The following is a 27,380-nucleotide window of genomic DNA, read 5'->3' as shown; positions in this document are numbered from 1 at the left end:
GCAAAAAATTGTCGGCCAACAAACACAAAACTACGTGGTTTTTCTGCCCTTTATCGCCACCCTTTGGGCAACTTCTGCTAATGTTGTTCTATGAATAGCATTCCTACTGAGCATGCGTGTTTGTACTTTGGATTTTTTTCCAAAGGACTTCTGTACACACGATCGGATAATCCGACAGCAAACATTTTTTGTTGGAAAATTTTAAAGCATGCTATCCAACATTTGTTGTCAGAAAATCCGAAAAACATTTGTCCGATGGAGCATACAAACGGTTGGATTTTCCAACAAAAGCCTGCCATCACACAATTCCCGTTGGAAAATCTGATCGTGTGTATGAGGCTTAAGTCTTTTCGACAAAGGGGTAGATGCTACAGTTCCCACAGGCGTACATTCCTGTTATTTTAGATTTCTGGTCCTTTGGTGAAGCTCTAGAGGACTCTGAGTGGACGTCCCACTATCTTTGCAAGTTGAGAGTTTGAAGTAAGAATAGGCCAGTGTTCATAACTTCTCTAATGGTTTTCCATTGTGCTCCAAATTTTGTAATGAATTTGACCTGGTCTGACCTGGCAAGTGGAAGTGCATCAGTCAGAAAGCACAGCACAACTATGTTACCACACAAGCAGCAAGGCTGTGTGGGCAAAACCTGGCAAAACAAAGACAAACGTTGTAATAATGTTGTCTATTGCCAATGTAGTAGAGATCTTTACAGAAGGAGAAAGTGAACACCCACATGTGAAAAAGGACACAGTCACGTATACAAGGAAACCCTGTCATACTTTATGCCCACTGCAGGTTCTCGGTGGGGACCAAAAGTCACATCACAATGGGCATACCCCCAAAGAAGTCTTCAGGGTCTGGGTGCCATAGGAATGGAACATAGCCCTGGATCAGTATAGCACCCTTCAGCTAACTACACTCGTTGCACTGCATGGCAAGGTGTGCTCCTAACGCAGGAACTAGTGTCTGAAGCAAACATTGCAGGTTGGCCTGTGCTGCTGTGGAGTCTAGATATAGTTCTGAAGATTTTACATCTAGGTTACCAATCTGGAAAATTACTAGTGAGCCCCAAGCCAATAAGCAGTTGGAGTTTGATAGAAGTGTCAGGCAAAGTAGTAAAGTAAAATAAAAAAGAATGGTTAAAAAAAAAAAAAAAAACAACCCATAGGAAATGTCAATCACCTAAAGACATTAGAAAAAAAAAAAACCAGAGTCCCCCGGAATAGGTGGAATTATATGAGGGTGAACTGGGGGCATTTCTCAGTAAAGCTTTTTCCAGTGTTCAATTACTTGCATATGACCTCCTGTCCTGTACTGTACAATTATGATTAAAAAAAACTATTTTTATGTAATTTTATTTAACAAACAATGTATCGAATAAAAGCTTAGACCTAGTTATGAAAGGGTAATATGGCTAAACAAAGGATGGAAAAATCCAATCAGTCCAATCTAAATGCATGAAGACAGCATATTAACTACTTTAATCCCAGCGCTGTTTTAAAAACACAGTAATGGCAACAAGTGTTTTTAAACACATTCCCGGCTGCTATACAGGACGCAGGGTGCGTGCACTTGTAAAGTCGACTGTCAGCTTTCATCTGGAAGTGACAATCACTTCCACAACAGGGGCAATGTGACGCCTCCCCCCATGCGACCCTTGTTTTATCATGTTTACTGGACTCTACTGTCCCATCTCCAGGCCTGGTGCAGTCATGGTGGGTGTCGCTGGGAAGGGTGGCGGCAGCTCTACGAACACTCGTTTGCAGACCTGCCCCCAATGAATGGACCAGAAAGCGGCGTGTATGATGTCACTTCCTGGTCCTGAGCTGTCAATCACTGGGGTCAGCGCCCAGTGAAGCAGCTGATGGAACATAACCTGTGTTCCATCAGCTGCAGTGGAGTACAGGGGAGACATCCAGGATTTAATAGAACCCAGATGTCTTATAAAAAGAACCTGTCAACTATATGTTATCACATAGGGGGCTGTTGGCCCCTATGTGATAGCAATAAAAGTTATGTGTAAAAAAAAAGGTTTAAAACATTTGAAGAGACATAAAAACATTTTTTTTTTAGAGCCCCACAGACATACGAAAACGCATGCATTGGGACACCTATGTATGAAAATAGCGATTGCCCTACACGTTACATATCGACACATAAGCCAGAGTGACAGCAATCATTTTAGCACCAGAGCACATATGTTACACTAAACTGATGACCCGTAGGGGCTTTTAAAGTATCGTGTTTGCAAAATTTAGGGTACTGAAGGTTTTTCACATTTCACAGACGGACACAATTTTAAGGCTTGACATGTTGGGTATCTATTTACTCGGTGCAACCTTATCTTTTATATTTTATGAAAAATTGCATAATGTATTGTGTTTATATACCAAAAAATGAACAGTATTGTATTTTTTACTGAAATTTTACGTTTTATAAACTATTGCGCTAATATCACTTGACACAATTTTTTTTAACTATCACTATTTTCTTCTCTGGGGTGTCGGATTTAAAAAAAATATATAACATTTGGGGGTTTTAGGTATTCTTTGGGCCTATAATGATTTTTGAAATATGTAAACAATAAATTGAAAACATTGCTCCAGGACTACAGTAGTTAAGCTACCAGGAAAAATGTGCTTCTATTGACATTAATGAAAAAGAAAGAAACACCATCTGCAGTGTCCAGAGTAAACTGTCTACCTCTCTCCTGGAACCTGTCATGATCTGTATTAAAATGCAGTGACCTAAAACATGAGTAACACACACTGTACACCTCATCAAGTTTATCAGGACCTTCTGAAATGCAACTTGCTATCAAAACAAGTGATAAATTGCAGTAATCAAATTTTTACAGATCAACAAAATACAAAAATCAAATGCATAAATGGAACAGTAACGTGAGTCTGAGTTCTTACTGGCTTTTACTGCTTGGAGGCTGTGAAGGACACTTTTTATATTTCTTCAGCTATAGCTCATGAATAATCATCGTTACTTTATTCTCTGAAGAAGCACAGTGTTCAGTAAATCAGCTTCTTCCAGCGTTTGGTTCTCATCTGTCAGTTCTGTGTTTGGAAAAGTGGTGACCAAAGTAAAGTCAGTGTGTGCAAATTCTGATCGAGACTGCGTAATAAACTGGCGCACATCCGTGATCCTAGAAGAGATCAGATAAAGAAAATAGGATTTTTTTTACTCAAATGTTATATCCTTTTTTTGGGTCCATTGAGGGACATACGTCATATACTGGCCAGGATATCAAAAAGCAGTCCAACTGAAGGGTGGGAACAGCAAACAAAACACAAACAGGCCCATGAACAAAAAAAGAACAGAACTGCCTGCTGCTCAAAAAGCCACCTGAAGGACCTTACACCTCAAGGTGGCATGAGATGGGGCATGAATATCCACCTGGTAAAAAAAGATGGCTGAGGGCTTTCACACTGGAGCTTTGCGCTAGCAGGGTGGTAAAAAAAGTCCTGCTAGCCGAATCTTTGGAGTGGTGAAGGAGCGGTGTGTATGCCGCTCCTCCAACGTTCATGCCCATTGAAATCATTGGGACAGCGCAGCTATAATGCCATTCTCTATTGAGGCATCCATGAGCACCGAGTGTTAGCCGCAGCTGGAGCCTCGATAAGCCTCATGGAGACATCGGCTGTGTGTCTCTGGGTGGGAGTGGTCAAGGGCTGCAAACTGGGGAGCCGCCCACATGCTGTCTGGCCAACCAGAACGCGTTTCGAAGGCACGGGCTCGCCTTCTTCATCAGCTGCAAGGAGCACCAGAGTCTTTAGTGGAGTGTGAGCTTTAGGCACATGTTACAGCAGGTAATCACAAACCAAACCACTGGATGCAGGTGTAGGGTCAATCGGCCAGAGATGATCAAGTCACTAATTTGGGCAACAGGAATGCACCAAGGATCAGAGTTCCACATGGCTCTTTTAAGCAGGAATAGCAGCAGGAAAATGCTAACTCAATGCTGAATGGTGCAAAAAACCTCACCTAGATGACATTAGTGCACAATTTCTCAGCCTTAATCCCTTTTGCGGTAAAATTGGTAGGAAGCTGAAAGTCTGAAGGCTCTCAGCAGTCCAAATAATGAGGTAGCTCCCAATGCTTAGACCAAATGGCCTACTTACAAAGTGTGTCTTGAGAGACAAAGCAAGCTCTGGGACAATGCATTAGCCCTGGGCTTGGAATGCGCTCTGCGCCTTTCATCAATACTGGCTCTGGAAAGAACCACAAGCAGAACCCAGTGTCCAAAGATTACTTCCTAGTAGCCCTGCAACAACCAAGTCCAGAAGGTTCAGGTACAGCACTCCAAAGCTAGCCTGACGAAAGATTGCTCTGGACAGCTACTATATAGAGACCAGCACAAGCAGCAAGGTAAGGAGGAATTTTAAATGTAGAAAATCAAATAAAACAATCTAGTAAAAACATAGTTAGTCTTTTAGCCCTGGTTCACTCTGGGCTGCGGGAGTGAAGCCGTGCGAGTTCAGCTGAACTCGCACGATTTCACTCCCGCTGGCAGTCCCGATTTCGGCCGCGGTTTAAGAGAAAACTGTGCAGGTTTCTGCACAGATGTCTATGTAAATCGCGGCCCTAAATCGCAAAAAGTAGTACAGGAACTACTTTTTGAAATCGGTGCAGCGCCGTAGATGCGGCGTCGCACCGATTAGGACAGTGTCATTGCCGACAATTGCCGGCAAATGCCGCCGATTTGAGATGCGATTTCAAACGTGAAATCGCATCTCAAATCGAAGCAAATCGTACCCAGTGTGAACCTGGGCTTAAAGGCAGACCTAAAAAAAAAAGACATCTATCCTAGGATACTATGAAAAAAAAACTGGTGGGTTATCCTGGGCCGGCCTAAAAAAAATTGTTTGCCATTGTCCAATAATCCTGTATGCGGCAGCAAGACTCGACAGTATATGACTATTTTCCACAATGGACAAGAAAGAAATACATTTTATAAATGGAAGACAAACCTGCTGCAAAATGAATACAAATGGCATCTCCATTCATCTGTAGCTTACTTATACCACTACTGTTCCTCTAGGTCACCAAAATGTTTTATATACAACAGCAAATTACAATACAGTACTAGTATGTACTAATGCACCAAGCGTCCGCACAAACACAGGTTTGCTGAAATATTTTTCATATGAAGACATCTTTCTGATTTGCGGAATCAAACAATCACCAATAAGAAGAAAAGTGAAAGATCATGTAAAAGGCTTTCCTGTAAACCAATGAATTTTATTACAGATAACTGTCAAGTAATGCTGCCAATATTGCTATGTAAAATGTGTTACTAATGGATGATGTCAGTTCTATTTTTTCATATCTCGCTAAATAGCTACAAATAGGTCTATGTTGCAGAAAGCTTCTGTAATGTAGTCTGGTTAATATATTCCTTATACAGAGTTTGAATCCCTGTGCTTGTCCTATTAACTAGCCCAGCAGCACCAATACCTATCAAGCTCTTTTTCTTAAACAATAAACTAACCTGGGCTTGTATTTTTACTTGCTATTGTCTCAACATATCACATACCCATTTACAACAAAATAGATTGATTAAAAAAGACATTCTCATCTATGCCATGTTGTTCTCACAGTGCCTACCAATACCCATAATTTGCAGTGTGCCCTGCATATTGTTATGTAAGCGAGCCTATATTATTGTATTTCACTTATTTATTGCGCCTTTTAATAGTAATAAAATGTATTTATTTAAGCAGCCTGACTTATCTAGTGCTTGGAATGAAAGGTAATTTGCTGACCAGTGAGGTCTGCTTCCTGGAATGCCTTTGGAATGAGGGCAAACGTGATGCTGCAAGATAAGATAAATAAGTATGCATTCTACAGTAAGTGACATTTTTTTTTTTTTTTTACAGACGAGGTAGAAAATCAATCTCAACTGCAGCAGGGCCTTTACAGTATTAACCACTTCAGCCCCGGACCATTTGGCTGGCCAAAGACCAGGCCACTTTTTTCTATTCGGCACTGCGTCACTTTAACTGACAATTGCGCAGTCGTGAGACGTGGCTCCCAAACAAAATTGGTGTCCTTTTTTTCCCACAAATAGGGCTTTCTTTTGGTGGTATGTGATCACCTCTGTGGTTTTTATTTTTTGCACTATAAACAAAAAAGCGACAATTTTGAAAAAAATTCTATATTTTTTACTTTTTGCTATAATAAATATCCCCCAAAAAGATATAAAAAAAACAATTGTTTTCCTTAGTTTAGGCCGATATGTATTCTTCTACATATTTTTGGTAACGAAAAATAAATAAAAAATAGGGCATATTGATTGGTTTGCGCAAAAGTTATAGCGTCTACAAATTAGGGGATAGTTTTATGGCATTTTTATTAATCTTTTTTTTTATACTAGTAATGCCGGCGATCTTCGATTTTTATCGTGACTGTGACATTATGGCGGACACTTCGGACACTTTTGACACATTTTTGGGACCACTGGCATTTTTACAGCGATCAGTGCTATAAAAATGCACTAATTACTGTGAAAATGTCACTTGCAGGAAGGGGTTAACACTAGGGGGCGATCAAGGGGTTATATATGTTCCTTAAAGTGTGTTCTAACTGAAGGGGGGATGGGACTGACATGGAGAAATGACAGATCGTTGTTCATACTTTGTATAAACATACAATCAGTCATTTCTCCCCCTGAAAGAACCGGAAGCTGTGTGTTTACGCGGCTGCCGCCGCGCCCATTGGGCACTCACATCGGCACTGGGGGCAAGCAGGGGGCCCCCTAGTGGCCACAGAGCGAAATCACGTTATATAATGTGATTTCGCGCAGCCGAGCCAACGTGCCACAGTAAAACTGCGGTGGGCGGTCGGCAAGCGGTTAAATACAGCGTTGTTAAAAAGTAAGTGGTATCATACACTACTTACCACCACCCCTTCCCCACTTTCTACTGACCAAATAATTTTTTCCTATTCTTCCCTGCAAACTTCCTGTCGGGGTATAGAGTCCAGCTTCAAGGTTCACAGAATCTTTAAAATATGAGACTTTTGACAGCTCACCACCCTTCAGATGACTGTTTGGCCCCATACACACGACCAAACATGTATGCTGAAACTGGTCCGCGGGCCAGTTTCAGCATACATGTTCGGTCGTGTGTGGGCGCGAGCGGGCCGAATTCCAGCAAACATTTGCCCGCCGGGCCTTTTCCCAGCGGGCAAATATTCCTGGACGTGTTTTAAAACCGTCCGCTGGAATCCTGCCCGCTCGGACATGTACGGTCGTCAGTACAGACCTACCGTACATGTCCAGGCGCCCGCCGTCCCTCGCATGCGTCGAATGACTTCGACGCATGCGTGGAAGCCTTTAAATGGCAGGCCCGCCCACGTCTCCGCGTCATCGTCGCGGCGACGACGCGGACACGCCCCGCGTATTGTTTACGCGCGGACTTCTGTACGATGGTGTGTACAACCATCGTACAGAAGCCCTCTGGCAGACATGTATGGTGAAAACGGTCCGACGGACCGCTTTCACCATACATGTTTGTTCGTGTGTACCCGGCCTTTGAGTTACACTGCAGGTCCCCCCTCCCCCAGAGTGACACGAAGTCTGGCTACACCCTCCTCTTCCTCCTTTCAACCATTTCTCACCTACGATTTCCCACTCTATCCTTTTCTCCTGTTGCTTTACATACCACCGTCAATTCTTAGGCCTCATGCATAACGGTTTATCAAGCTTGATAGAGGAGGCGGGGCCTTAGAAACGCGTTGTGGCCCGCCCAACCTGTCATTTACTACCTGTTATGACCTCCTGTTGGTGGGAGTGAGCCTAGAGAAGCAGCCGATCGTCTTCCACGAGCGGGTCCTCCTCTACATCTTGCACCTGCTGCCGGTTCACCCAGACCAGAGAGAGCTGTCGCTGTGCATGCCACACCGACCACGGATCGGTTTACAGGTTTCTTTTATGTAAGTGGCTACTTATTAAAATGTAGTTTTTACATTCTGACACTCATCTGGCACCCTGCTTCATTCTGTTTTGCATGTTCCATGAGGGTATCCCTTATCTTTTGGCGAGCAGCTCCCGATGCAAAACTGTTCCCTAGAGATTCATCCTAGCTGATCACCCCACGAGCATTGTGCTAATCACTGACTTTATACCATTGATTGATTGTGTTGCCTTTCCACTAGCATTGTAGCATTGTTTGTATTGTGCATTTACAATGCGTAATTACATGTATGTATATTACACACTTTTGGGCACTGTCAAAAATTTTACTTTCTCCCTTTCTTAAAAACAATACATTTTTATTGAATGAAAAAAGTGGTTTCCTAACCCTTGCATAAAAATTCTAAATTCAGCAAAAACATTTCAATTAGATGTATTACCGTAGTTATGTTATCTTTTTTAAAGCGGAGTTCCACCCAAAAGTGGAACTTCCGCTTATCTGCTTTCTTCCCCACTCTGGTGCCACATTTGGCACCTTTCAGGGGGAAGCGGGAAACAGGTACCCGTTTTTGACAGGTACCCTTCCCCACTTCCAGGAGACAGCGATGCGGCGCCGTCCCTCGGAAGTTCAGCCCCGGTGCTCCTTCCTCCGCCGCCGGGCCAGTTAGAATGCGCAGCGTGCATGTGTAGTAGAGAACCGGACTGATCTTGAAAGGCTTCACTGCCGGTTTCCCTTACAAGGAATGGCGGCGGCAACAGCCGAGAGACAATCCAAAAATCCGCTGGGAATCATGGGAACCCTGGACAGGTAAGTGTCCTAATATTAAAAGTCAGCAGCTACACTATTTGTAGCTGCTGGCTTTAACATTTTCCGGGGAGGGGGGATGCAGAACTCATTTTTAACCTACAATAAAAAATTCATGAGCATTACAGACTGCTAATACATTATTTTTCCGTGCATCTATATACTGTTACCGATGGCTGAGATTGAATCTTTGGATTAGACGAGTCCCATCAGCCAGCCTGATTTGAATTTTTGTTGTTGGCACATGTTCATCAAGTTCCATTTCAGAATTTAAAAATGGCTTGTGTTCTTCTTCTGGGGATGAAGGTGTACTTATTATTTCAGGTGTTAAGCTATAAGAGTACAAAACAAGATAAGTGTCAAAGTTTAGTGAGCTAACGCAGAACTACAAGCAAACAGCTAAATACATGGGTGAAATACATATACAGTACAGTGGAACCTCAGATTACGAGCATAATCCGTTCCAGGAGAATGCTCGTAATCCAAAGTACGCATATCAAAGCGAGTTTCCCCATTGAATTTAATGGAAATGAAAATAATTTGTTCCACATTGACTTCAATGGCATGCAATACTGCATGTGGCCAGGGGTGGGGGGGGGGGGGGCCGGAGAGCCTCGGAAACAGCCAGAAAGGCCCAAGGACAGCTCGGCTGAGAAAAAGTAGGCTTGCCAACTTTGGTTTAATTTTGCCACCATTTACCAACCATGTATTTGTTGTACAGACACAAAAAAAATCTTTATAATTCTAAATTAAAGTAGAGCTAAAAGCAAAACTTTTGTTTCCATTTTTGGATAGAGTAAGGGAGGGTAAAAGAGCATTCTATTTCTATTTTTTGTAATATTTGTCCCATTGTGGAGATTTCTCTTCACTTCCTGTCCCATAGTCAAAACAAGAAGTGAGGGAAATTCTCTCCAAAGTAAGGGAATCCCTGGTTGTCACCAGATTTATTGTCCCCATTAGAAAATGTACTATCTAATACGGTTTTGAGACAACCCAAAATTTAGGATTTTCCTTCACTTTCACTCCTGGTGATGTGATGACGGCAACCATGACAAATAGAGAGGGTGAAACTCCCTTATGGGGACACAGACAGCAAAAACAACCTGACAGGTGTTCTAATCCCTTTTGACTCAATCCAAAACAAAAAACAAAAAAAATGTCTTTAGTTATAAGTTTATTATACTACATAAAAGGTCTACATTGTTCACTGTATTAGTATAGGTCAGTGATGGTTAACCTTGGCACCCCAGATGTTTTGGAACTATATTTCCCATGATGCTTATGCACTCTGCAGTGTAGTTGAGCATCATGGGAAATGTAGTTCCAAAACATCTGGGGGTTCCAAGGTTCACCATCACTGGTATAGGTCAATGTAAGTCAAACCTACACATATCAACTGTGGGTTTTTAATGCAATAGCAAACAGATTAGTATCCTTGTGCCCAACCCAAGGCCCTCTGCATGCAGTCTGTGGGCTACTGACCACCATATAGGCAGCATAGTGGCAGTGGAGGTGTGGAGTGCTGAAACACTCTCTGATTTCCAGCACTCAGTATTAAAGGGGTTGTAAAGGTACAATTTTTTTTTTCTAAATAGCTTCCTTTACATTAGTGCAGTCCTCCTTCACTTACCTCATCCTTCGATTTTTCTTTTAAATGTCCTTATTTCTTCTGGGAAATCCTCACTTCCTGTTCTTCTGTCTGTAACTACACACAGTAATGCAAGGCTTTCTCCCTGATGTGGAGTGTCGTGCTCGACCCCTCCCTTGGACTACAGGAGAGTCAGGACATCCACTAACAAACAGCTCCTCTCTCTATCTGCAACGTAGAGAGCGTACTGACTCTCCTGTAGTCCAAGGGAGGGGGCGAACACGACACTCCACACCAGGGAGAATGCCTTGCATTACTGTGTGTAGTTACAGACAGAAGAACAGGAAGTGAGGATTTCTCAGAAGAAATAAGGACATTTAAAAGCAAAATGGAAGGATGAGGTAAGTGAAGGAGGACTGCACTAAGGTAAAGGAAGCTATTTAGGGAAAAAATAAAATTGTACCTTTACAACCCCTTTAAAAGAGAGGCTGTACTGTTCTGAGCAAAGAGAGTGGCGTGGGAGCATGTGATCAGGTAAGTGATCGCCAATGGGGGGGGGGGTTCCATTTCACACCCATGACCCCCAATGCAGAGGGGTTAGCTTTTACTGCCATGACCACCAATGTTGAGGGTGGAGTTAACTTTCACTTCCACAATCACCTATTCGGGAAGGGGGGAGGCGATAGTATGGTTAGCTTTCTCTGCAATAACCACCAATGCAGGGGGGGGGGCAGTTATTATTGCTGTCACTGACATAACTGTTAGGAGCTATTATTGTGTTCATTGACACCACTGCTGGGGAATATTATTGCATCCACTGACACCAGTGCTGGAAATTATTATTGTGTACACTTTCACTAATATTGGGGGTTATTATCGCACTCATCAACACAAATGCTGGGGTTATCATTGAACTCACTGACATCAATGTTGGGGTTTATTTTACATCCACTGACACCAAGGTCGGGAGTTATTATTGCACTCACTGACACCAATGTTGGGGTTTATTTTTACATCCACTGACACCAAGGTCGGGAGTTATTTTTGCACTCACTGACACCAATGTTGGGGTTTATTTTTACATCCACTGACACCAAGGTCGGGAGTTCTTATTGCACTCACTGACACCAATGCTGGGGTTACAATTGCATCCACTGACACACATGCTGGGGCTTATTATTGTTTCCACTAACATCAATGATGGGGGTTATTATTGCACTCACTGACACTAGTCTGCATTGTGATATGCTGCAAAAAAACAGGGCTGAAATGACTGGGTGTTGAGATGTAAAATTGCGCTGCTATTTTGTGCGACCATCAGGCAGTGTTAGGGGGCGCGTTTGAGGCGCTCAAAATTTTTCAAGTTGACCACCACTAAATTAGTATGCTAATAAAACACAAAATAGGCTACATGTATACCTTCCAAGTTTTTTCCCCTCACCACTGAAGGCTTTGAATTTTAATCTTGGCTTAACATATTCTTGGTCTTGATGGTCTTCCATATCTAAGCTGACTTGGCCACTATGAACCAGGTGCTGGAGTTCTGCTGGGATTTCCCTGAAATAAAACAATATTCAAACAATCTTTAAACTCAGAAATCATTTGCATTTATATAGAAAACAAGTGATGTCAAAGTCCCCTGGTGAAAAGTCATCATAACTGTAACCACCATCCAGGGATCACCAAGCCAGTAGGAAAGCAGAATGGGTTTCTTTAGTTGATAACACGTGAAAACAGATATCTGATTTAACCCGATAATAATGATCCAAGAGCTCAGTGTGGCTAATAATGACAATTTAGGTAAGAGGTGCTGTCTGAAATGGACTTAAAGAATTGTCATATTTTACAGAGGTGCATACCAACAACAATGGAAAAGTTTGGTGAGAGACGATTCGCGCTTTTCAGTCTTCGTGCTTTTCAGCCTGTTACAACGTGACGAATGTGCTATCTCCATTATGAATGCTAGCTTTACTAGAACGAGCGCTCCCGTCTTATACTTGATTCTGAGCATGCACGTTGTTTTTTCCTCGGAAAAGCATACACACGAGCGTTTTTCGCGACGAGAAAAAGACTGACGGGAAACACAACGGGAAAAAATAGAGCAGGCTCTAATTTTTTTGCAGGCAGTTTCTCGTCGGGAAAACTGTTATGGAGCATACACACGACGGTTTTCCCGACCAATCTAAAAAATGGCAGTTTTCTTGTCGGGAAAACCTGTCGTGTGTACGAGGCATAAGGGTACTACTAAGTTGCAAATATCTCTATATTTATAACAGAATACAACAATTTTGAGTCTGGGAGGAATCTAAGCTTATCAACTCCTTTCATTCAATTCTGAAAAGCGATTATCAAATATCATTAGGGTAGAAAAAATCTCTCCCTTAAGCTACCTTAAAGTAGTTGTAAACCTTTACACGCCACACACCGGCCAATCACAGCGCTGGATCCCACGATACCTGAAAATAACTCTGGAAAGTGTGTCGGGAACGCTGCAGGGGCTTCGATCTAAGGTAAGTATTTAATAATGAGCTAGTATGCTATGCATACAATCTCATTATGCCTTTGTCTTGCAGGTTTTTTTTTTATCTGTGGGTTTTACAACCATTTTTTATACAGTGGAACCTTGGATTACGAGCATTATCCATTCCAGGAGAATGCTCGTAATCCAAAGTACTCGCCTATCAAAGAGCGTTTCCCCATTGAAGTCAATGGAAACGAAAATAATTTGTTTCGCATTGACTTCTGCATGCGGGCAGAGGTGGGGGGCGCCGGAGAGCTTCGGAAACAGCCGGAAAGGCCAGAGGACAGTTCAGCTGACCTCGGCAAACCTCGGAAAGGCTCAGGAACGGAGTATTTCCGTGTCTTTCCAAGCATTTCTGAATAACTCCAATGAGCTGGGATCGGCGCCCCCCCCCACCTCAGGCCAAACGCAGTACTGCACACCGCTTTGGCCTGAATCGTGCTCGTTTTGCGAGACAACACTCGCAAACCGAGTTAAGTTTTTTAAAATTACAGTGCTCGTATTGCGAAACGCTCATTAACCGTGTTACTCGCAATCCGAGGTTCCACTGTATTTTAGAATAATAGGAAGCGGAAAAATACAGAATCATGTTATAAAGGCCGTAAATCTGCTGAATCTAGTTACAATGGATTTTCTATATAATATTTCATGGATAGCATTACAATCTAACTCATTTCATCTGTAGAATGGAGCTCTACTTTAAATAATGTAACCAGCTGTATACAACTACATGTCCACATAATTGTAGAAAATATTACCCTTTCTTAATGGATTCCAGAACTTGGGCGTTCACTGGATCTGTATAAGATCTCAGCTCTCCGTCATCTAAACTGAACCCATTACTCCAGAGTTTAAGCAATATTTGAACCTGCCAGAAATAAAACGGATTAAATTTACCAATGTCATTAAAGGCATGCTATGTATACATGTGGTAAGCATATAACTGCATATACTAAAGTACAGTACACTAAATCATCTTCATCATATCGAAAAAAATGTAAACACAAATTATGCAGCTCTGTATTTGCTTTTGTGGAATTTTGGACTTTTGCTGTTAGCTTCAGCAGAACTATGATAAAGGTCATGAACAATCAGTAGCGTTGGCATCAGAGGAGATAGGGATTACCAGTTTAGTGGCACGGACACATAGAAATGCCCTTGAAATGGTCAGTCAGCCTTGACACGGCAATCAGTGACGCAGCTCAATGATAACAGTTATATGTAGAGAGTCAAACTAAAAAGTCTCAAGGTAAAACATGATGACACCCACTCTGCACCACTCTAATCACAAAATGTCACAATAAAGCATAAAGTAGCTTGTGTTAAAGCCCAAGGTGACTGTTTTCACATTTTTAATGTGTAATATATCAGCTGTGCCTTTTTTAATTACCTGCTTTCCACAATCTATTAATTACTGTTTCCTTCTAGTCCCTCCCACCCAATTTCAATGCTCCACATGGCTATCAATACATACAGGGAGCAACTAGGGGCCAGATTCACAAAAGAGATATGCCGTCGTATCTCTGTGATCCGCCCGTCCTAACTATGCGCAGGGCCGTTTGAAGGAATTTGGGGGCCCCAAGCAAAATGGACATAGAGGCCCCCCAACCCCCCCCCTGCACGCACACGGTAGCAGTGATCTTACCGAAGGCCGGGACAGACTCGTGTGCGGTGCGCCCAGGGGTGTATTTAGGTTTTGTGCTGCCCTAGGCCTGGTGAAACTCGCGCACCCCTTCCTTTTTAAGACTCGTCCTGTCATTTTCATGGGATGAGGACAGAGGGACAGGGTGGGAGGGGGACAGGGTGGGATGAGCACAGGGGGACAGGGTGGGGTGAGCACAGGGGGACAGGGTGGGGTGAGCACAGGGGGACAGGGTGGGGTGAGCGCAGGGTGGGGTGAGCACAGGGTGGGATGAGCACAGGGTGGGATGGGCACAGGGTGGGATGGGCACAGGGTGGGATGAGCACAGGATGGGATGGGGACAGGGTGGGATGAGCACAGGGTGGGATGAGCACAGGGTGGGATGGGGACAGGGTGGGATGGGGACAGGGTGGGATGAGGACAGGGTGGGATGGGGACAGGGTGGGATGAGCACAGGGTGGGATGAGGACAGGGTGGGATGGGGACAGGGTGGGATGAGCACAGGGTGGGATGAGGACAGGGTGGGATAAGTACAGGGGGACAGAGCATCTTAATTTGGGGGGGGGGGTGGTATGGGGATATGTGCTGGGGAGTGATTTGAGAGGGAAACGCCCCCCCCCCCCGCAAACCCCCCTCCTCCCGCACGGAGAGCCGCACAGCTGAATCCTGGAGTTCAGTGCAACTGCACGCTTCGGCACTGAACTCCAGGATTCAGCTGTGCGGCTCTTCGTGCGGGAGGAGGGGGGCTCGCGGGGAGCCCGTGAACATAGCAGCAGGCAGACAGATGAGCCAGCTTGGGGGCCCCTTACTAGCTCGGGGCCCCAAGCAATTGCTTGGCTTGCCTGTCCTGTTGCGACGGGCCTGACTATGCGGCTGATTCATAGAATCAGTTACACATAGATAGCCCTAAGATCCGACAGGTGTAATTGACTTACACCGTCGGATCGTAGGATGCAATTCCATTGCGGTCGGTGTAGATAATGCAAATGACTACTTACGGCGATCCACGAAGATACGCGCGTTCGTCGCAATCTCTTACGTCGTCTTACGTTGGCTTATCTTTAGAACAGCCATGTTAAAGTATGGCCGTCGTTCCCACGTCGAACTTCAATTTTTTTACATAAGACGTCCAGGAATACGAAACGCCGTAACCCACATTGCCGTTCAAAAAGCACGTCGGGAAATTTCCTAACGGAGCATGCGCAGAACGTTCGGCGTGGTAACGCGCCTAATTCAAATGGTGCCCGCCCCATTTGAATTAGGCGGGCTTGCGCCGAGCGGATTTACGTTACACCACCGCAAGTTTACAGGTAAGAGCTTTGTGAATCAGGCACTTACGCTGTAAACCTGCGGCGGTGTAACGTAAATGGGATACGTTACTCCGCCGTGGCGTAACGTAAATGTACCTGAATCTGGCCCTGGGTGTGCAGAAACAAATGGTAGCTGGAATCATCCCAATCTAATTAGAACTGACAATCATGCACAGTGCTGCTTACACTAGTTTTAAAGGGGTTGTAAAGGTTTCCTGTTCCTCCTCAGTAAGTTTGCACCCATCATCCGAGCCGTTCTGGCTGGGGGTTAGTCAGCGTGCTCGCCCCCTCCATCCCTGCGGGGAACACAGCGTCTCCCTGCAGGGATGCAGTTCCAAAGGAGGGGCGAGCATGCTGACTAACCCCCAGCCAGAACGGCTCAGATGATGGGGGCAAGCTTATTAAAGAGAAACAGGAAGTGAGAAATTCAGACAAAGAAAAAAAAACACTTAGAAGGGGAATCAAAGGAAAAGGTAAGTAAACCAACAATGTACTAGCTTAATGGAACCTATTTAGAAAATAAAAAACGAACCTTTACATCCCATTTAACTCCCTTTATGCACAGGTAGATTTAAATCAGAGAAAATTGTGGCTACAGAAGAATTTCAAGAATTCAATTATATAAATATAATGTTAAAAGTACTTAAGTAAAATGTATGGGTGCTTGGGAATTTTTTCTTAAAAAAAGCACACTTCCCAACTTTTTGAGATGGGAACGAGGGACACCTATTAGCAAAAGTAGGCAAACATAGGACACACCCCCCTTAAAGGAGAATTACACATAAAAAATTATTAAGTAACCACTTCAGCCCCAGAAGAATTTACCCCCTTCCTGACCAGAGCACTTTTTGCAATTCGGCATTGTTTTATCTGAAAATTGCGCGGTCGTGTGACCCAAACAAAATTTACGTCCTTTTTTCCCCACAAATAAAGCTCACCTCTGCGTTTTTAATTGTTTGTGCTATAAACAAAAGAAGAGCAACAATAATTAAAAAAAAAAGTGTAATATTTTTTACTTTTTGCTATAATAAATATCCCCAAAAAATATAAAAGAAAACAAATTTTTTCCTCTGTTTAGGCCGATATGTATTCCTCTACATATTGGTATAAATAAAAAAATAAAAAAATCACAATAAGCGTATATTGCTTGGTTTGTGCAAAAGTTATAGGGCCAGATTCATGTAGAATTACGGCGGCGTAATGTATCCCGTTTACGTTACACCGCCGCAAGTTTTCAGCGTAAGTGCTTGATTCACAAAGCACTTGCGTGTAAACTTGCGCCGGCGTAGCGTAAAGCCGTCCGGCGCAAGCCCGCCTAATTCAAATGGGGCGTGTACCATTTAAATTAGGCGCGTTCCCGCGCCGAACGTTCTGCGCATGCTCCGTTAGGAAATTTCCCGCTGTGCTTTGCGCGAAAATACGGCGCCCCAATGTGTTTTTTGAACGGCGACGTGCGTTACGTCCTTTCATATTCCCGAACATCTTACGCAAAAAAAAAAATTAGACGCGGGAACGACGGCCATACTTTAACATGGGACGTCTAAAGATAGGCCAACAAATAGCAGCTTTAACTTTACGCCGGAAAAAGCCAACTAGCGATGACGTAAGCAAATGCGACGAACGCGCTTACCTTCATGGATCGCCGTAAACAGCTAATTAGCATACCCGACGTGGAAAACGAGGAGGACTCCACCCAGCGGGCGCCGAAGAATTCACCTACGATCCGAAGGCATACGAAGCCGTACGCCTGTCGGATCGAAGCCTAAAGCCGTCGTAACTTGTTTTGAGGATTCAAAACAACGCTACGACGCGGCAAATTTGAAAATACGCCGGAGTATCTGTAGATACGCCAGCGTATTACGACTGTGAATCTGGCCCATAGCGTCTAAAAAATAGATAGTTTTATGACATTTTAGTTTTATTTTTACTAGTAAATGGCGGCGATCTGCAATTTTTATCGTGACTGCGACATTATGGCGGACACATTGGACACTTTTGATGCTATTTTAGGACCATTGTCATTTATACAGCGATCAGTGCTATAAAAATGCACTGATTACTGTGTAAATGAGACTGGCAGGGAAGGGGTTAACCACTAGGGGGCGAGGAAGGGGTTAAGTGTGTCCTAGGGAGCGATTCTAACTGTGAGGGGGCTGGGCTACAAGTAACACGACAGTGATCATTGCTCCCGATGACAGGGAGCAGTAGATCACTGTCCTGTCACTAGGCAGAACAGGGAAATGCCTTGTCTACATAGGCATTTCCCCGCTCTGCCTCTCCGTGACACGATCGCGGGCCGCCGGCGGACATTGAGTTTGCGGGGCCTGCGGGCACAGTCACGGAGAGTGCTGCGGGCACGCGCGCGCCGGGACGTACAGGTACATCCAATTGCCCACCGCTGCCATTCTGTCGACGTATATCGCGTTCAGCGTTTGGCAAGTGCTTTTTTTTTTTTTTTTAATGGCTCCTGTTGCACAAGAGCCTTCTAAACAAATAGTAAAATAGCTATTAAACACGGTAGGCAAGTGTTTAAACCCACAAGTGATTTTTTTTTTTTTTACTCACTACTCTTCCATTATACTGGCTTTTGAAATTTACAAATGCATCAATATAGAAATTAGAGGAAAGGTTTAGTACTGGGAAACACTTCTTAGATAAAAAATGCATTTTATATACAACTATATAGATCAGATCAAAATGAGGGACAAATGAGGAGGAAAGAGGGACAGAGGGACTTTGTTCCAAATCAGGGACAGTCGGGCTATGAAATAGGGCCTGCATATGGTATCAATGGCATTCTGCAGCTGGCAAGGCCTGAACCTAGGGACACAGCAGACATACTATGAACATGGTTTCAAACTGCAAATATGGCCATATAGCAGGCAGCCAGTACTCCTGCCCTCATTTCTGATAAGCAGACTCACTCAACCAGATTGAGTCAATTTGTGCAAAATTGAGATTTTGCTTTTTTTTTTGCACAAACTTTAAAATATGGGGAATTTAAAGTGATTGTAAAGTCTTGTTTTTTTTTTTAGCTAAAAATAACAAACATATAGGGCCAGATTCAGAGAGAGTTATGCCGGCGTATCAGTGATACGCCGGCATAACTCACACTTTGCTCCGGCTTATCTGTTTTCTGTATGCAGAAAACAAGATAAGCCGGTTTGCAGCAAAGATCTGACAGGCGTAATTGTATTACACCGTCGGATCTTAACTGCAATTTTAAAATGGCCGCTGGGGGCGTTCTCGCTGATTTACTCCGAGAATATGTAAATCAGCGAGATACGCCAGTTCACGAACGTACGCGGGCCCGACGCAGTCACTTTACGGCGTTTCTGTAAGGATTTTCCAGGCGTAAAGATAAAGCTGCCCAAAGCAGGCGCATCCTATGTTAAGCATGGACGTCGTGACCGCGGTAAATTTGAAAATTTTTACGTCGTTTGCGTAACTCGTCCTTGAATGGGGATTTACGTCGATTACGTTCACGTCGAAAACACCGCGTGTTAAGTTGCGGCGGCTTAACGTAAATAAGAAAATAAGGCCGCCAAAACTTTGCGCGCGACTTTATGAATCTGGCCCCTAATCTTTAAATTGTTAATGGGAGGAATCTACTGTTGAAGGAGGGATCTAGTGATGCTGGCTGCTAGCAGATTGCTGTTGGGTGGTCCATTGTTGCTGGGGGGGGGGGGGTTTGTGATGGCTGCAGGGGATCTATTTTACTGTGTTATCATTAACAAATTCCATACAATATTTTTAGCACCGCAAAATGATACTTGCTTCTCTAAGACCCCATTCATACCTGGGCGTTTTGTAGCTTGAAGCCTGAAGCTACAAAACGCTGGAGGGGAAAAAATCTATTATTCTCTATAGAGATGGTTCACTTCTCCACTACAAAACGCCTGAAGCCAGAAGTTCAAAAACGCCAGAAGCTCAAACAAGTTCTGGGACTTTTTTTTTTTAGGCAGATTTGGGCGTTTTTCTGTTTTTAACATTGGTGACCCCTAGACCTGTCCAAATTTGCGACAAAACGCAGGGGTGACTGGGAAGGGGGGAGTACCTGCACCTATTCTCTGAAAGAAAAAAGCCCTGACCAACAGTGTACTGTATATGAACAAGTTTAAATATAGTTCAAATATAAATCGGTGAACTGATCTACATGCGGAAAGATATGATTTAATCTTGCACATCATTCTTGTGGTCCAGTAAACCTTTCCAGATAATAAAAGTAAGGTCCTGGATCTTCCTGCAGACTACGCAGCATTTAAGTAATAGAGACTGGTTGCAGACCCCCCTTCCCTGAGAAAGTAGAAGCAATACACTAATTCAGTCAACCAAACAACAGATATGAAGAACACATACATCTGGTCCTCCAGGAAAAAGCTCATCATCGCGTATATATTCAGACTGCTTTATGGCTGAATCACCCAGCTTATAACCACCTCCGGTAAATGACTAGAAACATAAAAAGAAAACAAGAAATGCTGCATCTGTTACAAAGTTGATTCACAGTTTACTATTAGTATAGTTATATTAAATACTAGGGATGCACCGATACCATTTTTTTAACACCGAGTATGAGTACTGATACTTTTTTGCAGGTACTCGCAAGTACCGATTACCGATACCTACCGCCTAGGAAGAGGGGCGGTTTGGGAGGTGGCGGGGGGTTGTTGTTCGGGAGTTGGGTGATGGCGGGGGGAGGGCAAGGTAGTTAAGGGTGGGGTGAAATAGGAATTTTGGGGTGGGAACATTGAGATGGAAAAGGCTGTGATCACTGGGAGGCAACAGGCAGAAGTGACTCCAGGCATGGTACAGGAGACAGACAGAGACTCCAGGCATGGTACCGGAGGCAGCCAGAGACTGCAGGCATGGTACAGGAGGCAGCCAGAGATTGCAGACATGGTACAGGGAGAAAGCCAGAGACTGCAGGCATGGTACAGGAGACAGACAGAGACTGCAGGCATGGTACAGGAGGCAGCCAGAGATTGCAGACATGGTACAGGGAGAAAGCCAGAGACTGCAGGCATGGTACAGGGAGAGAGCCAGAGACTGCAGGCATGGTACAGGGAGAAAGCCAGAGACTGCAGGCATGGTACAGGGAGAGAGCCAGAGACTGCAGGCATGGTACAGGGAGAGAGCCAGAGACTGCAGGCATGGTACAGTGAGAGAACTAGAGACTGCAGGCATGGTACAGTGAGAGAGCTAGAGACTGCAGGCATGTTACAGAGAGAGAGAGAGACAGACTGCAAGCATGGTACAGGGAGGGAGCCAGAGACTGCAAGCATGGTACAGGGAGAGAGCTAGAGACTGTAGGCATGGTACAGAGAGCCAGAGACTGCATGCATGGTACAGGGAGAGAGCCAGTAACTGCAAAAATGATACAGGGAGAGAGCCAGAGACTGAGAGCATGGTACAGGGAGAGAGCCAGAGACTGCGAGCATGGTACAGGGAGAGAGCCAGAGACTGCAAGCATGGTACAGGGAGAGAGCCAGAGACTGCAAGCATGGTACAGGGAGAGAGCTAGGGAGTGCAGGCATGGTACAGGAAGAGAGACAGAGACTGCAGGCATGGTACAGGGAGAGAGCCAGAGACAGCAAGCATGGTACAGGGAGAGAGCCCTGTTGCTCCGTACAACAGGATACCCCCTGTTCTCTGTCTCAGCATCCAGCCAGGGAGAGCCTGGCTCCAGTGCTCTGTGTGGACGAAAGTCAGAGCTGGAGGAGGGAGGTGACAAGGCTTGTAGGCTGTTAGGCTGAGCGGGCCTGCACCTTGCGATGCCACTGGGACAAGGAGGCGGGGATGGCACTGTTTGGAGGGGAGGAGGAGGCGGTTTCCGGTATTGGAGCATTTTCGTGAGTACCGATACTCGCAAAAATGGCTAGTATCAGCGCCGACACCAATACCAGTATCGGTGCATCCCTATTAAATACAATTTTTTTTATAATGTATAGTCTGAAAAATGTTATATACAGTATATAACAGACCTTTGTCTACATTAGTTTGCCCTGTTGTAAGATAAATTAGCATGCTATTGTGGAAATTGGTCTGCACAGGGCCTTCGATAAGGAAAAGAAAAAGAAAAGCCTCTCTCAAAGCACAGGTTCCAAGTGATACACACCCTTGATAGGCACTCAGGTGCAGGCTCTGCTGGGATCAGAGAACAAACGAATAAGCCTGGACGGCAGCACTCCGATACAACACCTTTATTGATAATAAAGGTGTTGTATCGGAGTGCTACCGTCCAGGCTTATACGTTTGTTCTCCGCCTCTGATAAGGAGGTAGAACTAGTCCTCCTGTACTGGGCCTGGGGGTCATCAGTGCGGGCAACTACAGGAACCGATCCCCTGTGTGTTTCTCCCTGCAGCAGCTGAAAGTATGCTTCTCCTCCTCTCCCTCCCGCTGGCTTTCAGCTGCTGCCGGGAAACACACACAGGGGGATTGGTTCCTATTTCTCTTTTTTGTCTAAATGTTCTGTAAAAAGCTTCTTAAATAAACAGGCAATAGATACCGTATGCACAGAAGCTCTTACCTTAGCTTGCAAGACATTTTGTTCTAATGATTTGCTGACTTCTTCTGCAGTCAAAGCTCCGTGTTCTTTTGCTTCTTTAAAAAGCTCATTCACAATTTTCCCAGGGGAATGGATCCTAGAAATGCTATAAATCTTATTGATTATTGTCAACTTACATGAATGCAGGAACAATGTACAATATTTGTTTCCAATATAGACATTCACGTTCCAAGTACTCAAGTTATGCTTTTACTGCCATGATACCAAACTAATAAATGGAGATCAAGCATCTACCACTTAACCACTCCTACCACGATCTCTACTTTATCATTTTATGTTTTTGGCTTTGAGAAGATAAAGAAAGACATGAATGAAGACAATAAAACCAATGAAAAAACACACCCTACTTTTAACACACCCACAGGGCACCTTGTATGCAAAGAATAGGCTGTGTTTTTGCAAATAAAAGACATATTTTCCAGCTCTCCTCCTGATGTCTTCTCTATTAAGCCTTGCCCCTTTCTGGTACTAATTTATGCCATCCAGCTGTTAAATGGCAAGGTTCATTAGTTAGTAGAGACACATGTGCATACAGGCATGCCCCAGGTTACAATCAAGATACTGTAGGTTTGTTCTTATGTTGAATTTGTATGCAAGTTGGAACAGGTACATTTTTTTAGGTTTTTTGGATAGCATATGGAAGGGTTAACACCCCTGTGCCGTTTGATTTGCTGTCTGTGCCCCTGTTCAGAAGATTTCACCTCACTTTCTGTCCCTGTGACAATTGGATTTTTAATTTTTTTTGATTGATGTGAAAACCAGGATTGGTGATCAAGCTTCAGAGGAGACACCTTTTCCCATGAACTACCCTTCCTAAGGGGAGATTTCCTCTCACTTCCTGTTGTCTCCCTCTGTTTGTAAGTAGGAGTCATATGTAAGTTGGATGTTTGTAACTTGGGGACTGCCTGTACGTAAATATTTCACGCAGATTATAGCTTTTCCCAGTTTAAAATGAGGGAACATCAATATCATACTCCTTTTGTAAACCAACCCTCAGAGGACTATGTACCTCCCTTTTTATGAAAGTGGAAACAGGGTTTGGACCAGACCCTCCCAAAAGAGACAGAATTTTGTTCTTTTGTTACATTGTTATGACCCGTACACACAATTGGAATTTCTGATGGAAAAAGTCTGATGGAATTTTTCCATCGGATTTTCCGATCGTGTGTAGCCCCATCTGAGTTTTTTCATCAGAAATTCAGATGAATTCCATCAGACTTTAGACAAGAACATGTTCTACATTTTTACGATGGAATTCCGTCAAAATTCCGATGAGATTTGGCCGGGCAAAAGCTCAATCGTGTGGACGCAGCATTACTCTATCGCCAGTAGACTTCAAGAGGTTGGGCATAAAGTCTTGTTGCACTGGTACAGAGGGCTAGATTCACAGTCGAGATACGACAGAGTATCTCAGATACGCCGTCGTATCTCTCAGAGTATCTATGCGACTGATTCATAGAATCAGTTACGCATAGAAAGCCAGAAGATCCGACAGGTGTAATTGTTTTACACTGTCGGATCTTAGGATGCAATACCGCGGCCGCCGCTGGGGGTAGTTTGCGTCGTAAACCAGCGTCGGGTATGCAAATTAGCAGTTACGGCGATCCACGACGGTTTTTCGCGTTCGCTACGTCACCGCTACTCTAGTTTCCCGTCGCAATTTTAGTTGTCGTTTGACCTGCCCTAACTTTATACAGCAATCGTATTCCTGTATAAAGTATGGCCGTCGTTCCCGCGTCGAAATTTAGACCCTCCCAAAAGAGACAGGTTTTTCGCGTTCGCTACGTCACCGCTACTCTAGTTTCCCGTCGAAATTTTAGTCGTCGTTTGACCTGCCCTAACTTTATACAGCAATCGTATTGCTGTATAAAGTATGGCCATCGTTCCCGCGTCGAAATTTAAAAAATTAACGTCGTTTGCGTAACACGTCCAGGAATACGGAAGTACGCTACGCGCGTTGCCGTTCGAAAAAATGACGTCACTTCGCGCAAAGCATGGCGGGAGTTACGAAACGGAGCATGCGCAGTAGGTCCGGCGCGGGAGCGTGCCTAATTTAAATTGTACCCGCCCATTCGAATTGGAACGCCTTGCGCCGGACGTATTTACGATACACCGCCGCAAGTTTCCAGGTAAGTGCTTTGTGGATCGGGCACTAAAACTGGAAACTTGCGGCGGTGTAACGTAAACGGGTTACGTTACAGGGCCGCAAATGTATGTGAATCTGGCCCAGAGTACCCACACTTCTGCACAAGATCTACCCCTCGGTTCTTTCTGTTGGCGATGTCAACATGCTGACAGTACATTGCTATATATATATGTTGGACATGCCCACGCATTCATCCATTTTGGAGCTTGATTAGGGACCGGAGTTTCAAACTGACAGACATTTCCTTGGCAGACATGCCAGAGTCATGCCTGCTTCATCTTACTACACTAGTTTCACTGTTATTATAGGTTATACCTCATTGCAATGGTCTCTAAACTGCGGCCCTTTGCTTGCCTTTACCCGGCCCTTGAGGTATATTTCCTGTCACTTACACCAACATTGGTGGGCAAAATTCCTGCCACTGACACACCAACAATGAGGCACTATTCCTTCCACAGACACCAACTATGGGGCATAATTCCTTCCTCTGACAACAAAAATGGGGCACCATTCCTCCCACTGATACCAACTATTCCTCCCACTAATTCCAAAGATCGGGCATTGTTTACAGTCCGGCCCCCCTAAAGTCTGAAGGACAGTAAACTGGCCCTTTCTTTATAAAGTTCGACGACCCATGTTCTAGAATGTTGGGAGAACACATGTGGTCATTCTATGGATTAGCTTATTGTCCCTGCACTGATCTGGGGGGGGTTCATTGATATGTTTCTCCTTGAATTGTACATGCACTATCGATGTGGCAACACTTTCTGCATTTTACACTGCAAGTTGTATTGTGTGGCTGATGTACAAAAAGTTTTTTTCTTATAAACGAAAAAATAAATAATATGATGCAGTACTAGACTCTTTTTGATTAGAAGGTTCATCCATCACAATGAGTAAGTTTCCCAATGGGTTGGTGGTGGAGAATATCAAGACTGAAGCATGGACCTGTACTTATAGGTTTTCAAATGTTGATGGATAATCGTTCACATTTTTGTTTGAAATGCGCATTTTTGTTATGCAAATACATTTTACTTTTTTCCATTTTGTTTTATTGCGGCCCGATACTACAGTTGTTTAAATTCATTTTCTTTCTCGTTAATCTACACTCAGTACACCATAATAATGACCCTTTGCAACAAACAACATTTGACATTTCGCTCAGATGCCTCCCATTTCTCAAACAGAGCTTTCTTTTGGTGATATTTAAGCACTACTGTATAAATAATATATTATATAAATTATATAAATAATAAAAAATATATATCTGCACCAATTTTCAAAAGGTTCCTGCACTATTTTTGGTGATTTCATGTGCGACTTGCAAAAACATCTGTGCATGAAGGCACACAGATGTCGGCAAGCCGCACATGAAATTGCAGTGACTGGCGGCTTTGAAATCGAGCGATTTCAAAAGCTGCTTTGAGTGTGAACCGGGGTTGAAAGTGACTGAGGTAACAAGATCTATATAAGAACACAATTACTGATTTATAGATAATATACAATCTTGTACACCTGCATTTTTGTCAGATAAAGCACCACTTGGTCCAGAAAATTGTTGCAATTACAAATGTTTAGGCATTCTTATGTTTCTTTTGTTTGTATTGGTATGACACAAAAAAAGTGGATAAACAAAAAGCCAAACGTGACACATTCCACGCAAGACTCCAAAAATGGACTTGACTAAATTATTGGCAATTTGGCACCTTCTCAAAATTGTAAGAAATAATTGCATTCCAAGTTTGTGATGCTCCTGTAATTGGTGATTAAACTAATCTGTATCAATCACCGGTGCTGACAATATAGAAATCATACCAGCAACCAGCTAAAATGGAGAAAATTTTACTCAACCTTTCTGTTTTGTGTCTCTGTGTGCCACGTGGAGCATGGAGAAGAAAAGGAGCAGCAAAGAATTGTCTGAGGATTTGAGAACAAAAATTGTGGAAAAGCATGGACAAGCCCAAGGTTACAAATCCATCTCTAGAATGATGTCCACTGTCCACAACATTGTTAAGAAGTTTACAGCCCATGGCACTGTAGCTAATCTCCGTGGACATGGACAAAAGAGAAAAATTGATCAGTTTGCCAGAACTTACCTGAGGAAGCCAAATTCATTTTCAGAGAACGTGCTGTGGACAGAGAAAACACAATTACAGCTTTTTGGTAAATCCCATCATTATAGTGTTTTCAGAAAAAGAAAGGAGGCCATTAAAGAAAAGAATACAGTTTATACAGTCAAACTCCCTCGGGCCGCATACAGTCCATGGGACACCCCTGAGGTAGTGCAAGGGAATGCCTGATTGGATAGATGGTGTGTCCTCCTATTATATAGTTTTGCTAAATCTAAAAGGAGACTGTACAGAGATTGTAGAACAGAGGGAGACGACAGCAGAGAAAGGAGAACCATCAGCAGGAGAAGACATTAGCAGAGAGAGGAGAAGAACCGGAGAGTGAAGACATCGGCATGAGGGAGAAGAAATCGGAATGAGTAGAGATGCGGCTTTAATCAATTACTTTGTCAAAAACGTGTGTACCGTTTTTATTTTTTGCACTTTTTTGGGGGTGAATGGGTAGGGGGTACAATGTACCCCCTACTCATTCACATAGGGTGGGGGCCGGGATCTGGGGGCCCCCATGTTAAAGGGGGCTTCCAGATTCCGATAAGCCCCCCGTCTGCAGACCCCAACAACCAATGGCTAGAAAAAGGAAACCGCCGCTCCAGATGGGTACACTTCAGTGGTGGATGTATGGCTCAAAACCCGATGGGTGCAGGCAATGCACAGAGCATAAATGGAAGAAGAAGAATTATGGACAGCCGCACTCCAATAGAATGTAAAAATAAAAAGTTGTGCCTTTTATTCTAGTAAAAAAAACACTA

General features: G+C 43.8%; 1 protein-coding gene across 1 annotated transcript in view; it reads right to left on the bottom strand.

Annotated features, from left to right (window-relative positions):
* Positions 1 to 285: 285 nt before the first annotated feature.
* UBXN2B (UBX domain protein 2B) overlaps positions 286 to 27,380 on the bottom strand; it is a 38,611-nt gene continuing 11,516 nt past the window's right edge. The window contains exons 3-9 of the mRNA XM_040354241.1: positions 26,599 to 26,631; positions 22,318 to 22,441; positions 20,147 to 20,239; positions 13,594 to 13,703; positions 11,734 to 11,871; positions 8,897 to 9,058; positions 286 to 3,151 (exon numbers count right to left, since the gene is read on the bottom strand). Coding sequence (XP_040210175.1) covers positions 2,989 to 3,151; positions 8,897 to 9,058; positions 11,734 to 11,871; positions 13,594 to 13,703; positions 20,147 to 20,239; positions 22,318 to 22,441; positions 26,599 to 26,631 — 823 coding nt within the window. The 3' untranslated portion in view covers positions 286 to 2,988. The remainder of the gene's footprint in view (positions 3,152 to 8,896; positions 9,059 to 11,733; positions 11,872 to 13,593; positions 13,704 to 20,146; positions 20,240 to 22,317; positions 22,442 to 26,598; positions 26,632 to 27,380) is intronic.

The sequence above is a fragment of the Rana temporaria genome, chromosome 5 (genome assembly GCF_905171775.1).
Source record: "Rana temporaria chromosome 5, aRanTem1.1, whole genome shotgun sequence".
NCBI classification, from domain to species: Eukaryota; Metazoa; Chordata; class Amphibia; order Anura; family Ranidae; genus Rana; species Rana temporaria.
This window is presented reverse-complemented; position numbering and strand designations above follow the sequence as displayed.